General features: G+C 40.3%; 2 protein-coding genes across 2 annotated transcripts; both read left to right on the top strand.

Annotated features, from left to right (window-relative positions):
• Positions 1–2,674: 2,674 nt before the first annotated feature.
• On the top strand, positions 2,675–10,004 carry tmed2 (transmembrane p24 trafficking protein 2). The gene is made up of 4 exons (XM_034709643.1): positions 2,675–3,033; positions 4,262–4,454; positions 4,925–5,032; positions 8,433–10,004. The coding sequence occupies exons 1-4, from the start codon at positions 2,854–2,856 to the stop codon at positions 8,555–8,557; spliced, it is 606 nt and encodes a 201-aa protein (XP_034565534.1). The 5' UTR covers positions 2,675–2,853; the 3' UTR covers positions 8,558–10,004.
• Positions 10,005–12,960: 2,956 nt separating this feature from the next.
• On the top strand, positions 12,961–16,770 carry LOC117830764. The gene is made up of 2 exons (XM_034709031.1): positions 12,961–13,330; positions 14,580–16,770. The coding sequence occupies exons 1-2, from the start codon at positions 13,048–13,050 to the stop codon at positions 16,574–16,576; spliced, it is 2,280 nt and encodes a 759-aa protein (XP_034564922.1). The 5' UTR covers positions 12,961–13,047; the 3' UTR covers positions 16,577–16,770.
• Positions 16,771–17,617: the final 847 nt, after the last annotated feature.

The following is a 17,617-nucleotide window of genomic DNA, read 5'->3' on the forward strand; positions in this document are numbered from 1 at the left end:
GTTAATATTCATATATTCAGTCTTTGGGAAACTGTGTGTGGGTTTGTTTTTGCTTATTTTTTCATTTTCTTGTATGTTTGTTTAACGGCGTCTTTGTTTGTTTACCCTCTGTCTTTGTCAGACATACCATGTCTATGCTGCACATAACAGTGTATGATCATGTCAGACAGAATTTCTTTATATTTTCTCTGAAAATTAATAAAAACTGTTGAACACAAAATATTTAATATTTGATCATGTTTGATACTAAGTTATTATATAAAAAATATAAAATTATGGTATTTTTAAAAGTTTATTTTGACTATATATGTGCACACATTCCAATAACAGGCCAAAACATTGCTGAAGTGATCAAACAAATTCAAAAGTGAAAAGTGAAAAGAGCCGAGCCAAAAGTCCCGGCTCACTGAAAGGATCTGAACTCCCCATCACTAGTGAGAGGACTTTTTTCATCTGTTCTTCCACCGCTCTTCACCGCTCTTCTTCTATCCGCCCCCTTTAAATAAACTACAGAGTCCAGACTGTCTGAGAAACCGTGTGACATTATTGGAGGAGTCCAGGAGGAGTCCCATCTCTGACAATCACTGCTTAATAAAGGTTTCCAGCGGCAGGCGAAGTGAGCGGCAAGCGGTGCGGAGAGCGTTCAGTCAAAACTCGGAGGATCTGCCGCGCCAGCGTCAAAGCGAACATTCCGGAGCCCACCGCGGAGACCGCGGGTGTCACGTGACCACTTATTTATAACAACAGAGAACAAACCAACAAGCAGAGATGGATTATTTCATACTGTGGTGTTATTATGAAATTATTTATGAGAGTTTATTTGAACTAAACAGAAACAAGAAAAAGTTGAGATGCAAAACATACAATTAAACTGACACGTATTGATAATTAATCTTCATTATAAGAATAATTAATACCAGAATAGATTGCTAAGATAAAAATATGAGGGCTATCATGGTACCCAGTTTTAAAGTCTTTAACCAGAGTCATATTTGATTGTAACCTTCACAAGAATGATTACAGACACAATACAAACCTTTAAAACACAATCTTACTTTGTTATTCCTGGTTCCCTCACATGATGTTTACCTAAAGCTTTAATGTAACAAGCTGTATGTATCCAGTGAGGACATAAGCACTTTACATCCACTCATAAATCTATCTAACAGTGATGTAGTTGAAGCTCCTCTTCTTCTCCCACAGTGACAGACACCTCAGCCGTGGATGTCAGGTTAACTGTCACACTTTGTGATGATGCCATCTGAAAACAGAGACCGTGTCTAGCACTTCTGTCATGCTGCTGTGGCACTTTGTGTGTGATGAACCTGTGTCTCTCTCTGGCATCTGACACAGAGTGAGGATTCCCTAACATGAAGAGGCAGAGGAAGAGGAAATATGATGCTGAGGGTTTAAAAAATATAGGCCTACTAAGAGCTGTGAAGGGAATGACAAATAAGTCTTTTGGAGGATTAAAGCCTGCTGAATTTGTTATTTTACTTTTAACAAGTTGTGTTTTTCTCACAAGGAAATATTGATTCCTAATAGCCCCTGAAGACCCCTCAACCTTTTATATCACTTGTGCGCACAATTTAATTATCTTACAGGAACAAGTTATCTTGTGCACAAAGAATTATGATATTGTGTGCACAAGATAAAAACTTGTGTGCGCAGGATAACTTGTTGTTCCCACAAGATATTTATATTGTGCACAAGTTTTTATCTTGTGCACAAACTATAGCCTGATTGTTTTGAAGGATCAAGTTATTATCTTGTGCACACAAAATATTATACGTTCCCACAAGATAACAACTTGTGTGCACAGGACAACTTGTTTTTCCCACAAGACAATTATATTGTGCACTAGTTATGATCTTTTGCACACATTATGGCCTGATTATCTTGCAGAAACAAGTTATTATCGTGTTCACAAGATTATAACTTGTATGCATCAGATAATTGACTTGTTTCCACAGGATAACTTTTGTGCACAGGATAACTTATTGTTCCCACAAGATAACCATCATGTGTGTACAAGGTATTTTCTTGTGAACATATTGTAGCCTGATTATCTTGCAGAATAAAGTTATTATCTTGTGCACACAAAAGAAGACAAAACGCACAAGATAAAAACTTCTGTGCACAGGATAACTTGTTGTTCCCACAAGATAATCATATTGTATGCAAAAGTTATAATCTTGTGCACATAAAATAATATATGTGTGTACAAGATTCTAACTTGTAAGCACCAGATAAGTGACTCGTCCCACAATATAATTTCTGATCACAAGACTATTATATTGTGCACTAAATATTTTCCTGTGTGCACAACTTAGAGCATGCAATTTATGTATATAAAATACTTTTTGGTACTTCAGGGGCTCTTTACTGATTGCTAATGTTTCAGAGGCTCCATGTTTTGATCATTATTCACTATCTAAATAGCTGCATATGGTTTTTAATGGCACTGCATCACATCACGACTGAAAATAACAGATATTTGGAGGAAAATATAAAACAAAATCTTCATCTCTTTTTTTCTGTGCAGCAGCAGAATCTCTCTCCAGATCTGCTCTGAGCTAATGAAGAGTCACTTCTGTCTTCCTTGTGACAGCTTCGCCGCTGCGCACTCGCGGAAGTTTGTCCCTCGTCGCTCGCCGTTTAAGCCCGTACGTGGCAGTCAGAGAGAGCAGCATAGTGAGCATACAGCAGCTGAGGCTGATGCGGCTCAACTCCGCAATTATCCACTCATACAACCTGACAACCTCCCGGTCTGTGACAGGATACACTGCAGCAGGGACCCTCTCTGTACCCCCAGGTTTGTTGTGACCCCCCCAGCTGTGAAACCTTACAGACATGTTCACCCTCTCGGAGCTGGTGGTCTTACTGGCCGTCCTGTCTGCCACTGCGTCCGGCTACTTCGTTAGCATAGACGCCCATGCCGAGGAGTGCTTCTACGAGCGGGTCAACTCCGGCACCAAGATGGGCCTCATGTTCGAGGTAGCCGAGGGAGGCTTCCTGGACATCGATGTGGAGGTGAGAACTATCATGTGGATCATGAATCAGGAAGCTAACATGCAGAGGATGTCTCATTTTTATAACTAAAGCTGTGATTGTGACACTTTAGGCCTGTGCTAATGTTAGCTAACCTGCGGCGGCTGCGTAACGTCAACTGAAACTACTGGCTGTCAGACTTGTTGGTTAAAATCATCATTTGTCCTAAAACACTCAAATTAAAGCATTAAACCCTCACAGAATCATAATACTTCTATAATTCTAGTTAAAACTGTGTTACAAATATCCTTACATTATTCATAACGTTAAAGGAAGTGCTGCATTAGTATTTTTGCCTGGTGTTCTATCGAAGACTGCTACCTGTCCACTTAGCGTCTGGGCATGCGCAGAGCCTCACTCCAGGGCGCTTGTCATCGTTCAGAGCGGTGTTAAACAGGGGATATTATCCAACTGAAACCCCTTCTTTTAAAACACGTTTAATAGAAGATAGCTAAACACACCCGCCTTATTCTGAGAGTAGACTTACCTCTGTTTGTATTTGGAATAAAATAGATAAACAACCAACCTTTAGAGGCCATCTGCTGTGGATTCGCGCTTTACGGCAGAGCAGCAAAACTCGACAGAACACCGGTTAGCTTAGTTAAGCTAGCTAACCATACAGCAAATACTCAGTTTGTTGTCCTTATATGGTCTGAAACTGTGTTTTGCAAGCCTTATGTTGGGTTTTGTGTGCAGAAAGGCTGCTGTAAGTGATTTTTGTTCACATATGATGATGCCATATGTTACAGCTGATGATTCATGATGGTTGTACAGTGTCCTCATGCAGCAGTGAGATCAAGGAAGTGCATCAAAACACATCTTTATAGTGTTATTTAAAGGAACAGGTGCATCCAAGGGAAAATAATACGTTTAAATAATATTAATAATTAGATATAATCAATGATGTTAAAGAGCTAGGGCATTATTATCTCCAGCATTATTAGGAAAATTATTTTTCTTATTCATTTCCAACTATTTTAAAAATACACAGAGCTTTGGTTTCACTTTTTATGTATCTGGGTTCCTGTACAAAAGCTTTTTCCAGAGTGTATCTTTGCAAAATAACCCAAAGTGCTGTTTCAATAAGTTACACTCTTAGAATGAACTTCTTATGATTTGTGAGCTATGGGGATGTATTTGTGAAACACTTTCTCTGAGATGTTTGCAGCTGTGCTCTTGACTCAGGTATTTACTCTCCCTCTTCTCTCAGATAACAGGGCCCGATGGTAAGCAGATTTACAAAGGCGACAGAGAGTCCAGTGGGAAATACTCTGTGGCGGCACACATGGACGGCACCTACAAGTTCTGCTTCAGCAACAAGATGTCCACCATGACGCCCAAGATCGTCATGTTCACCATTGACATCGGAGAGGCCCCCAAAGGCCAAGACATGGAGACAGAAGGTACATAAAGACACTTCACATGTCATTCTTCCACATGAATACTCTAAAGCAGTTGTTGTTGCTGTTTTCTGCTGCTCTCTACCCTGTTTGATTGTACTCTGGGGGCTCTTTCTCCTTGTAGGTGGAGACAGCTGGGATGGTAGGGCTCAGGGCAAAAGTGCTACTTCAAATAGACTTTTGAGTTTGGATGCACTGCAGCTTTTTCTCTAACCGGTGTTGTTTCCATAGCATAAACTAATCATTTTGCATTTCCGCTGTACACACACAGGAGGTTGTGCTGTTTGTGATTGGTTTGATAATTTGCACAGCGTAGGTAGGATCCATGAATGTCTCCGGTGATGGGGAGGCATCACCAGAGACATGTGTCACGAAAAAGTAGCGCATGAATTGCATACCTCCTCATGCATGTTCTTTGTGCTGGACGACGGTGTCCCCGGCCTGTGACTGATGACTGTGTCTGCTTATTTCAGCCCACCAAAACAAGCTGGAGGAGATGATCAATGAGCTGGCAGTTGCTATGACAGCTGTAAAGCACGAGCAGGAGTACATGGAGGTTCGGGAGAGGATACACAGAGCGAGTGAGTCACAAACTAACAAGGGTGCACTTTGTTTTATATCAGTAGCCTCTTTCACACATGCAGCGCTGAAAATATGTAGAAATTTAGAAAATTCCAGGATGTTTTCAGGATTTCTACCCCTGAAAGTTTCTGAAGTTGCTTGTTTACACGTGTCCATTAAAGTGGGATGTTTTCAAGCGAGGGTGAAGGAGAGACTGAGACCATCCACATTTATATCAATGCGGATGTGCAGACGTTGTCCCTTGATTCTCCTTCAACCTCAGATATTTGATTCATCCTGTGACGTGTCGCTCTTTGCACCTGTCATATAATAAAGACATCATCACGCCCTCCTGCTCGCTCATGATGACGTTCCTGCCCGTGTTCTCACTTTGGATCACCCAGACTTTCTACAGAAATGTAGAACGGCCAAATTCCACCGCATCCGTCTCCAATCTGTCACGGCGTGTAAGAAGCTGGCTACTCGTGTTCACACATGCAGCTTACCCAGAAAATTTAACCAAGTTTTCAGGAGTCTTCTGCACATGTGAATACAGTTACTGCTAGTGTTAATTTTGGCGGCTATTTTAGATTTAATCTTAGTCTTTAGACAAAAATGCCTGTTAGTTTTAGTCAGATTTTAGTCTTTGATTTTTGCCAAATCATTTTCTCTCTTTAAAATAATTCATGTAGTGGATCAGATATCAGTATGAGGGTTACCAAGTGTTCAAATCGTCAATATTTCACTCTTTTAACACTTTTGTGTAATATCTGAAGTTTAATGATTTAGCCTGCTAAAAAGTAAAAAGAAAACATTCTTGATGTGACCACTATGAAGATGTTTTGATTCTCATGATTCACATAAAAATGCCTTGAACACAATATAAGGGCTGTATTGCACTTTTACGACGGTCCCTGAATGCACCTGCACTGGACAGACAGTCAGTTCACGGCACTCTGAAATGCATCTGCATCTTTGATGACAAGTTGATCCAAACTCACTAAATGTGTCTGATGTTTCACCAAACTGGATTAAATCAAGCTGTAGACACCGATGTTTTTACGGTGAGAGTGGCAACAACATCAAATATTTAACAGACGCCCCCGGTTGTGTCTTTGTCACTAACGCACACCGGGGGGTAAAAATCCTCAATGAAGATGAGACAGATGCATGGAGGTGAGGAGAGCTGGTTCATAAAGCACACCTGCTGCAGGTAGAGACCAAGCTAACACTGAGCCCCTCAGATAATAACTCAGCCTGTCACAGTTAGGGATGGGTACCTTTCACATTTGAACCGATACCCGGTACCTGGGAATCGGTACCGGTACTCAACAGTACCAATTTTCGGTACTTTTGTGTTTTTATGTGGTAATAAATTTTAATTAAAAAAAAAAAAATCTCAAATTTGTTTAATTTAACATATTTTTTATTTTTTATTTTTTCCACCACGATGTTTTTATTTAGTTTTCAGCAGCATGAATTACAGCTTTTTATACTCAAGACATATAACTGCTGCGTTTACACATCACAAACAAGTAAAAAAAAACAAAAAACCCCAAGACATAACAAAAAAAACAAAAAAAACACAAAAAAAAAAAAAAAAAAAACAACCCCCCCCCCAAGAAAAAACAAACAAACAGACAAACAAAACAAAATAGTAATAGTAATAATAATAATAATACAAGAACACTTCTCCTGTTACAATAGATGGTAATCTATACAAATTGGAGTATATAAATACATTAAATACAGACTTTGAAAAAAAGAAAGATTCAACATGCTTTGAAACTGCATTGTCTACTTAGTTTAGTCATTCACTTGATCATCTATTAAATCTAAATTCTTAACATATTTATTTAATTTAACATGAAATGAACAGAAACAGGATTATATAGGTGATTAGATATATTAGCTGACACGTGCTCGTGGCGTCTAATTGCTCTTTAGGGAGTTTATCAATGAACACACGTGAACGCCTGCAGACTGGAAACAGTCAGTTCTCCGTCTCTTTATAATAACAAGACACACAACTTACTTGTTGGGCATTCACGCACACAGGAACGGTTATAAACAGGGCAGGTAGTCGGAGCGAGAGGGTCAGTCTCAACCGTAGACTGTTTAAAATAAATTCAATCCTCCTGCTCTGCCTCGCGGTGAGTGCGCGCGCCCGTAAGCTGCAGGCTCCGTTTGGCGCGCTCCCGCGAAGATGCAGAGAGCAGAGACGTCCACCCGGTCAGTCTCTGACTTTATTACAGGGTGAAAGTATGAAAATCGCCTTCTCTTCCACTCCCTCACAGTCACAGGGATGCGTTCAGGTACCGAAACATGGTACCGTTTAATTTTACATGAATCGGTACTACGTAGTACAGACGGAATTCGGTCGGTACCAAGCGGCAAACTCCGGTCTCAAACGATGAAGCCAATGCGGAAGTGCTATAAACTGCAATACATCGAAAATCCTCTTGAGGCTGGCTGCAGAAACACCGGAAACCACATAGACATGAATGGGAAAAAGACGATCTTTGCAGCATTAATAAACATGTTTACAGCCTGGTTCAAAAAACAGCTTGGCCCTACAACGCTAATCTCTCCAATGGCACACACTGTACGGGGGGTGAATTTTTTTCTAACGTGACGGTTAAGAAGATATTAAGATTATGAGTTTTGCCCAAATAAGGACATGACTGACGTGACTCCCGGTCGGGAACACACAGCCATTGGCTAAGAGACTCACACTACGTCACACTCTGCCTAGTTGAGTTCCGCATTACCAATATGGCTGCCGCCGTCCATTTGCTTCAAAACAGCTCTCAGGAACAGATGGGTGACGTCACGGATACTACGTCCACATTTTATACAGTCTATGGTCGGTACCTATAAAAGTACCGAATTCGGTACCCATCCCTAATCACAGGAACGCATCACTTTACCTTTAAAGACACACAGCGGGGGGAAACATGGATTTTCAATGTCCAACTGTCCGCCACTAAAGTTTTCGTCTCGTCATCGTCTCGTCAATGAAAACTAATATACGTTCCTCTGAGTTTTTAAAGTTATATTTTTTGGGCTTTTTGCCTTTATTTGATAGGATAGTGAAGAGAGACAGGAAATGTGGGGAGCAGAGAGCGGGGGAAGACATGCAGGAAATGGTCGACCAGCCGGGAAACGAACCGGCAACCCCTGCGACGAGGACTATAGCCTCTATATGTGGGGCGCTTAGACCGCTAGGCCACCAGCACCCCTTCCTCTGAGTTTTTATTATCAGGGATGCAGTTTAGTGCGTCTTAGTCTCATATTCGTCATGAAAAAATTCGTCATAGACAAACATATTTTGTCATAATTTTCGTTAACGAAATGAACACTTGTTACTGCTTGACTACAATCTCACACCATCTCTCTTCTTCTTCTTCTCCTCTCCAGTTAACGACAACACGAACAGCAGAGTGGTGCTGTGGTCGTTCTTCGAGGCTCTGGTTCTGGTGGCGATGACACTCGGACAGATTTACTACCTGAAGAGATTTTTCGAAGTACGACGAGTGGTGTAGTGTGATCGAGTCCCTCTGTGTCCTCCACTGTTTTGTTTTTTTTCTTCTCCAACACCAAGACAGTTATTTACACTCTGGATATGAGACTGGCAGTTTCGAGTAAAAGCCTCCTTATGATTGGATCTCAGATGGTTTTGTTCTCCTGTTACCAATTTGGTTCCTTCTTAAAAAAACAAATTGTAATTAGTGTTTGTATGGAGCGAATGGCCAAACGATTCGAAGAGAGATGCTGTTCTGTTTTGTTTTAACACTGTTTTTTTTTTTGTCCCTTTATTATTTGATAAACACCAGTTATACCTGCCAGCACAGATCTGTCTGTGAGAGGCGATGAGGCTCATAATTTCACGTATATAAAGACAATGGATGGGCATGTGTGGAGTAACCACAGGAGAATGTAGCCCTGAGTATGATATAAATGGGACCCTTTATCCTGATAACAAGAAAAGCAGATTTGGTGTGAGAAGCAGGGGATGCTTTCCTCCTGCGTCTGAGCCGAGTCAGACGGTGAATTGGTGGGTATGTGATATCTGTACATTGTGTCTATGCTCTCTAACAACAAATTGCACTCCTGATGAATGCGTCTAAATATCTGAAGGATTTCCACTGCAGCTGGTGTTTAAGGGAAACTGTATAGCTTCTGGCTTTGTCTGTTAATTCATAGCGATACACGCCACGAGGGGAAGGGGGGGTGGCTTCAGCAGATTTATTTTGCAGGGAAGCAGCGCGACTCTCCTTGTAGTTCAGAAAAATGGCGAAACAAACGGGTGGTTTCTTGGCTTTGGAATTCATACGTTGATAATTTTCACACCCAGTTTCTTTCCAATCTTCAACTTAGCATCAAGACCGTGACAAGCTAAGTAACGTTGGATTTTAAACCCAACTACTCGGGAGTGCAACTCCTGAGGAAAGTGTAGAGGAGTACTGAAATACATGTTACATGTTGGGTGAGGCTGGCTGGCTGGGTGGGGGCGGGTGCGTGGGCGGGTGGGGGGGACACCTAATGACTGCTGTGTGCTTTAGTTGCTTCTATTCTAGTTATTTTGTTGGGGTTAGGGATTTTAAATTATGATTGTATACAATTCTGAACTGTTAGTTTTTTTTCTTGGAGCATATTCTGTAACATGCAGCTGTTTGCACGATGCCTTCGATTGAAACATCTTTTTACCTCGTTCTTTTCCTCCAACACGAGGTAAATAAACTCACGTCCGAGGCTGCAGCTTCACATCGAGCACACAGCTGTCACATCGCGGGCTGCATGTTACCGAATATGCTCCAGTTTTGTATCAGAAACAATCCTCGGTGAGCTCAGGCAGGTGAACTGCTCTGAACACAGTCTCTCCTTTTTGTGATTACAACAAAAATCTGATTAAATGGATCTGTACAAATGTAGATTGGTTGTCTGTGGAAAATGCCCCAGGTTTCATAATAAAGCCAATATTCTGTACAATCACTGGTGTCTTTCTCAGAGGGGGGGGGGGGGTCTGTGTCTCACTCACAACGTTTACAAAGAGTTTGGACTTTACATTTTCTGCATTCATGTAAAAGTTGAGTCATGTTAAACATGTACATAAATGTTAGGTCATGTAATGATAAGTATGATGTCTTGATACAGACAGCTGCATGTTAAACCAGCCATTCTCAACCCTGGGGTCCCGACCCCAATGGGGGTCGCGAGATGATTTCTGGGGGGTCGCCAAATAATTTTCGAAAAATATATCTAATATTATATTACAGAATTTCAGTCAGGGAGCTGTTCTAGTTGCTTTGTGCTTCATTACTTTTTTAAAATGCATTGTATCAACTAAATTTGTATGAATTGACCTGTGCGCGTGAGATCATGCTCCGTGACCCACGGCGGGAAAAAAGACAAAGAAAAACAAACCATTAACCTCGCGCTACATTTTGCAACAAGTTTGCTAGCTTTCTGATGCTGTAAAATGGAGCGATGGCTTAAGAGAAAAAGTGTTCCAGCTCGAGACTTGGGTCAGCAGCAGGGGTCTCAGAGTCAGTCACCAGACAGTCTGACAGCAGGACCACCCCCTGAGAAACGGAAGGCACTGGGGCCGACACCGGCTGACTCCAGAGCTTCGAGGCTCCGTAAATATCAGCCCGACTTTCTTAAATTTGGATTTTCGTACATGACTAAAAGCAACGCAGAATACCCACAATGTGTCATTTGCTCTGAAGTGCTGGCAAACGAGAGCTTGAAACCAGTAAAACTTAAGAGACATTTGGAGACAAAACACAGCGGCTTCATTGACAAGCCAGTTGAGTTTTTTCGGCGCAGGGAGCAAGAACTAAGGAGCCAAAAAACGGTGGTCAGTGACTATGCTACAGTCCCAGCTAAGGCCCTGGCAGCTTCATATGAGGTGGCATATTTGGTGGCTCAATCGAAAAAGGCTCACACGATTGCGGAGAGTCTTATCCGCCCCGCAGCCGTAGCGATGACAAGAGCATTGCATGGAGAGAAAATATCTAACACTCTTTTAACCATTCCCCTTTCAAATGACACTGTGGCACGCCGCATTCAGGACACCTGGGTCGCGGACACCAGTGCATGTTAAATTGGGGGTCGCGACTCAAAAAGGTTGAGAACCGCTGTGTTAAACTACCAAAAGAAGCTGTAAAAAAAAGCTAAACTAGCTTCAAAATATCCGCTGTAGGAGTAACATGGTGCTTATTGACTACTTTAGATCACGTGAGCGAGATTTGAACATAATTAGAATCCATTAGATGCAATTTATTGTCCTGAGGGGGATTCTTGTGTTGAGCATTAGTGCAAGCTTGGTGCAACATAAAAACAAACCTAGCACACAAGACAGCAACTAAAAAAATAAGTGCTGATAAAATATTAAACATAAGTGAGTTCCTTGATTATGCACATAATGTTAAAACTAATAAAGCAGTATAAAAGAGTGAAGGCTAAAAAGATGATGCAGTACAAGGTAAGTAGTTCCACTGAAGCAACATATTAAGGTACATTTTGGTAGATTTCATGCTTTAAAATTAGCCTACCATTGATAATGGTGTACTGAACTTAAATTTAACATTTCAGAGAGACTTCTTTTACTGTTTTGTCCAGTAACCTGAAAACTAGCATGCTAATTCTGTCAAAACAACTATAAATAGATGTACTGCCTTATATTTATTATACTGTCTTTATTATACTGATGAATTACATATAGATGAACTATTGTTTTGATTAATTATGTATAGATAAATTGTATTATTTGATTATACTGTCTTTATTATACTGATTAATTCTATATATATGAATGGTATTATATTGATAAGATAGGATAAGATAAGATCCTCCTTTATTTGTCCCACAACAGGGAAATTCATGGAGTTACAGCAGCAAACAAAAAGGTGTACAGAACAAGAATTTAACAAGAATATATATAGAAAAAAATAATAATGTTCATCATTATGATGATACTGTCTTTAATATACTGATTAATTATATATAGATAAACTCTTATTTTGACTTTACTGTCTTTATTATACTGATTAGTTATATATAGATACACTCTTTTATTTGTATTAATCATATATAGATGAACTGTTTTATTTAGAATAATTACATATAAATACATTTTATTATCTCTATTAATTATAAATAGATAAACTGTATTATTTTGATTAATTATATATAGGCAAATTGTATTATATTGAATAATTACATATATATATATTTTATTATAATGATTAATTATATATAGATAAATTGTATTATTTTGATTATACTGTCTTTTTTATACTGATTAATTGTATATAAATAAACTGTATTCTTTTGATTAATTACATATAGATAAATTGTTTTGTATTGAATAATTACATATAAATACATTGTATTATACTAATTAATTATATATAGATCAACTGTGTTTTATTGTAAAACATGTATTGTCACTGTAATCTATGAAAATATGATTTATTATTGTATTTGTTTTGTCCACTGTTTCAGCAATAACTGAAGTGTTCATGCCAATAAGTCAATCTGCACTAGGCTAGCCTTTAAGATTAAAAAACAAGGTTGTATTTTACACTTAAATATGAATGTAATCATTTCAATAAAGCAGGTTAAGTTAGCAGCAACAGATAGTTGCTGTTAGAGAGCCTTTAGTTAGCTTTATTTCAGCATGTTTGAGCAGTAAAATCCACTCTGACAGCGTGTCTTTAATATTTAAATGTCTGACTTTAATTGAACACATTGAAGTCTGTTGTTTTCTTGTTGTTGTGTGTTTGTTTTAATTCAATATGGTGGTTTAATAACAGTTTTAATTGAGAGTCAAATCTCAGCTGAGGAGAGAGAAACAGCATCACAGTGGGGACAGTTTCAGAACGCACGCCCCTGTGACCTCACAGAGACACACACAGACCCCTGTGTTCCATGTGGAACCTCAGGTTGGTATATAAAGCCTCAGCTTGATCTCACTTATCAGACAGCCTCAGTACTCGACAGAGAGAGAGCACACTTTGAGCTTCTTATGAAAACTATTACTTCGCTATCTACAATGACACAACCAAGATCTGAGATGATTTATGAAATCCCTCTGATCACTGACAAGATCCTGACTCCACTGATCCAGACCACCCTCGAGGGGTTGAGCCTTGAACAGTGGAGGATGATTGCTTACGGGGAGCTAGACTCTCTAACCCGGGCTGCACTTGCAGGAACCTGCATGCAAATGGTCCGGTCTGTGTCCACAGTCATCCTGAACGCAGTAATACCCGTGGCAGAGCAGAACACCAGCAGCAGACGCTCTAAAGGTAACATACCATCAGGTACCCTGTGTGTTTATCCACACTCTGTGACTTGGTTAAAGGCATGAGAGCCTCAACTTGCCCTCTAGATGTGGTCGCTACAAGACTACTAAAGGAGACCATGCCCACCATTGGCCCTTTTATTGTATCTATTGTGAATAGCTCTTTGTTGTCTCTTTGCTCTGTTCCTACCTATTTTTTAAAAACTGCTCTGGTTGAGCCACTCCTTAAAAAACCTGATCTCTCCAGAGCACCGAGACAGCTCTGCTCAAAATCTGTAATGACCTCCTTTTAATTAAAGATTCTGGTGACTGCGCCATCCTGGTTCTGTTGGATCTGAGTGCCGCTTTTGACACTATAGACCATAATATTCTTACTGAGAGACTGGAGAAGTGGGCTGGATTAAATGACATGGCCTTGAATTGGTTCAGGTCATATCTTGAGAGGAGATGTTTTGTAGTGTCATCGGCTAGTTCATATTCATCTATGGCGAACCTATCACATGGGGTTCCACAGGGTTCAGTCCTAGGTCCCGCTCTTTTTTCCATTTACATGCTCCCCCTTGGCCATATAATTCATAAATACAATGTCTGTTATCATTGCTATGCTGATGACACTCAACTTTACATCCCAATAAAACATAATAACCAATCAGAAATCACTCATCTCCACAACTGTCTGTCAGAAATTAAATCTTGGATGGCAGACAACTTTTTAAAACTTAATGACTCGAAATCTGAAGTCATTGTGTTTGGCTGTCTGTTGATTTTAGGATTGAGTTTAAGATTATTTTATTGACTTTTAAAGCACTACATGGACTTGCCCCTCTATATATATCTGAGCTTTTATCCCCCTACAAACCTGGTCGCAGTCTGAGATCCTCTGGCAGTGCTCTGTTAGCTGTTCCATGGACCCGACTGAAAACCAAAGGGGACAGGGTGTTTTCAGTCAGGGCTCCTACACTCTGGAACAGCCTCCCAGAGGAGATCAGACCTGCAGAGTCAGACCCTTGTTTTATGTCATTACTCAAGACGCACTTTTACAGGAAAGCTTTTAGTGTGTGATTTTATTTAGTTTTATCTCTGATTTTAAGGGTCTGTTTTATAAGTTTGTATGTTTTTAAGCTTTTATTTCATTTTATTTTTAATCGCTTCCTTTTGCTTTGCACTTCCTGTTTTGATTGCCCATGTAAAGCACTTTGTTACTTGTATTGAAAAGTGCTATATAAATAAAGTATTATTATTTTTATTATCAGATGACTTCAAAGTGTCTGAGGAGCAAATCCATGCCTCCCTGGGAGACTCACTCACAGAGAGTTTCAACAAGGTTTTCAAAGTCCAGAGCGAGTCCTGTGTGCTCTCAGAGAACCTCACCCAGCTGGTGGCTCAAGAAGTGACACTCAAGGTCAATTTTGTCCTCGCAGTGGTCGTCAGAACGCCTGTTTCACCATCAGTGGGAATGGCTTTCTTTGTTAACAGCACCGTTTCGAGCACCAGCGCTCTGGATGAGATGGTTGTTTGTGCTGCGGAGATACTGAGCCAACGCTTCGCAGAGCTCGACAGCAAAACCAAACAAACCCTGAGCTGGAGAGGATTCTCTGAGACAACTTCTGAGAAAGGGCTCGATGAAGATGAGGCGGCTGCTATTCATCTGAGAGAGCTCATGGAGAATTTGGACAGCTTCATCACTGCAGCCACTAAAGAAGTGAGCTCCATCCTTCTGAAGAAGCTCTTTGAAAGCACCGGAGATAAGATCACACCTGAGACTGCTCTGCAGGCTTTGGATGTATCAGCCAGCATCGTTAAAACGATCACTGAATCCCTGCAGAGTTTGAACTTTGGAGATGCCATCAGCCAAATGTCCCCTGTGCTGAACTTCCCCATCCTGACTTGTGACAACCTACATTCACTGGTGAGCACGCTCAAGGCCTTTTTGGCCTCACAGGTGCCAATGTCAGAAAACCATGAGGCACGCATCAACCTGAGATGGCACGAATTTCATCGATTTTCCGAAAAGCTCATCTGTGACCTCATGGAGGATCTCCAGAGCACTATGAATGTGCTGGCTCGTGACTGCTCTGAAGTCATGAAGTCCAAATCACCTGAAATAAAGACACCATCACTAAGTCAGTGTGAATTACCAGGTTATATACAGGATCCTGAGGAACTCCAAGCCTCCCCTGAGACCGTCTTTACTGTCAGCCGGACCACATTCTCGGATTCAGATGATGAGGAAGCTTGTGAGGAGGACATGATGACGGTCATAGACAGAGTTCAAAGGATGCTGCTGGAAGTGTTCCTGCCAAATCAACAGGCGGGCGACGAGTCCAACTACGAGCATCAAGGGAACATCATGTGCCATAAGAAGACCTGCAGCTTAACCAAGAAGCTCACAGAGGAGGTCTATCATTACTTGATGCAGGGGCAGACTTATCAAATCCCCACAGTTCCTGAAGGTGAAATGATGTCCGACGCAGCTATCCCCTGGGTAGCGGACTCCCTTCAGCCTGCCAGGTCACCTGAACTCTCCTACACAATAACAGAAAACAGGGTGAGGTGTTTCCTGCTGAACATGCTCCTCTGGTTCAGGAGTGATCCTGACAGCATGAACCTGACGAATGTGGTGCTGGAATACTTAACTGACATCGAGGGGGTCATCTCAGGGATTCTGACGGGTCAAAGGGATGACGAGTCAACAACATACTCAGAGGAGCTCAGAGAGGACTCATTCCAAGACTCATTCCAGTACTCAGTCCAGGACTTGTGTACTGGAGACCTCACCATGATGTTCGATGGGATGGTGTCTGATCTGCTGACGAGGCTGTTAACTCACACAGCTGCATCCATCAACAAACCATCCAAAGAGACGGACTGTGAAGAAACAGTCAACTATCTCACAGATCTGTGTCTCACAGAAATGGAAACAAGATCTAACTGGGCCATTCCCGAGGATTTCGACACAGATGAGCTCGTCTTCAGTCTGTTCAACGAGCTCACTGAGAAGTTTGGTTCGGCTAGCTTGCTGCACTCAGCTCTCACACTGCGAGACCCGGCCTTTGACCAAATCATCATCGATGTCCTCATGGCTCCCTTTTGCAGGATCCAAACCTCCGAACTGGAGTCTGAGAACACAAAGAGCTTTTATGAAACTGCACCGTCTAAGACGAAATCCCACAAGAAATGCCGCTTACGCAGATTCTTCTCAGCGGTGGCCAAAGCTATATCCTGGCCCTTCACCTCCTGCAAGCCGTGAATCTTGCGTCATCATGGGGTTTCTCCGGGTGCTCCAGAGAGATGAAAGACTCTAAAATGTTCATTCATTTCTAAATATTTCAAAAATATACTGTTGGTTTATGTGTAACTTACTTTTATTAAAACACTTACAGGAAACAAAGTGTCTTCTGGTTGAGCACATACTTTCATAAGAGTCATGAAGGGAAAGTTTAAAATATAAAGTGAATATTGTTGAAAATGTCTCAGGTCTGAAAGTCTCATATGTTGTGCAAAATACATGAACACACAGAAGCCGTGTATAAACCACAAACAAAACATGACAGGATGCAATGAGACAGGAAAATAAGTCTCTCCCCTCTCTTATTCTTTATACAAGAAAATAAAACAAGACTACAAGAGTATTCTAGCATTTATGAAAGTGGAAGGAAATATAAAATATGATCAAATAAGCTTTTCAATAGTAAATAAAACACTGAAGTGTGTGTTAATTGTCACAAATGTATGAGTTCCTCTAAGTACGACCTTCAGAGGTGGTAAAAACATCTTCAATGGTCAAATGTTATACAATATATTTGATAATTAATTTAAGTTCTGTAAATGTACTCTCTGGATTTGAGTGCCTTTACTTATCTCTATTTAAGAGGAAAACAATGAATTAAAAATGATTGAATTATTATTGAATGCAACCTCATTTCAAAAGCTCTGTTGAATATGAATCAGGTATTACACAATAATATATCCCAGATGCATGAAAGTCCATACAATGAGGAAACTACTTTTTTATACTTTATTAAGTTAGACAGATATGTTTTCTTTCTTTTTGATGCTTTATGTTTATTTTTTCATTTTACAAACAAGAACATTTATTACCTTCATACACTCAACCATCCTAATCTTACAGAGAAGTGACAAGACTGAAAAATATAAATAAATAACATAATAATAAAATAATAATAGCAAAAGTAAAGCTCATTAAAAAGAAAGTAAATATGTAGATTAACAAGCAAATACTTACATAATAAACATTGTAAACAAAAAATAATATTAAATAGAATGACAA

Source organism: Notolabrus celidotus, chromosome 19, assembly GCF_009762535.1.
Source record: "Notolabrus celidotus isolate fNotCel1 chromosome 19, fNotCel1.pri, whole genome shotgun sequence".
NCBI classification, from domain to species: Eukaryota; Metazoa; Chordata; class Actinopteri; order Labriformes; family Labridae; genus Notolabrus; species Notolabrus celidotus.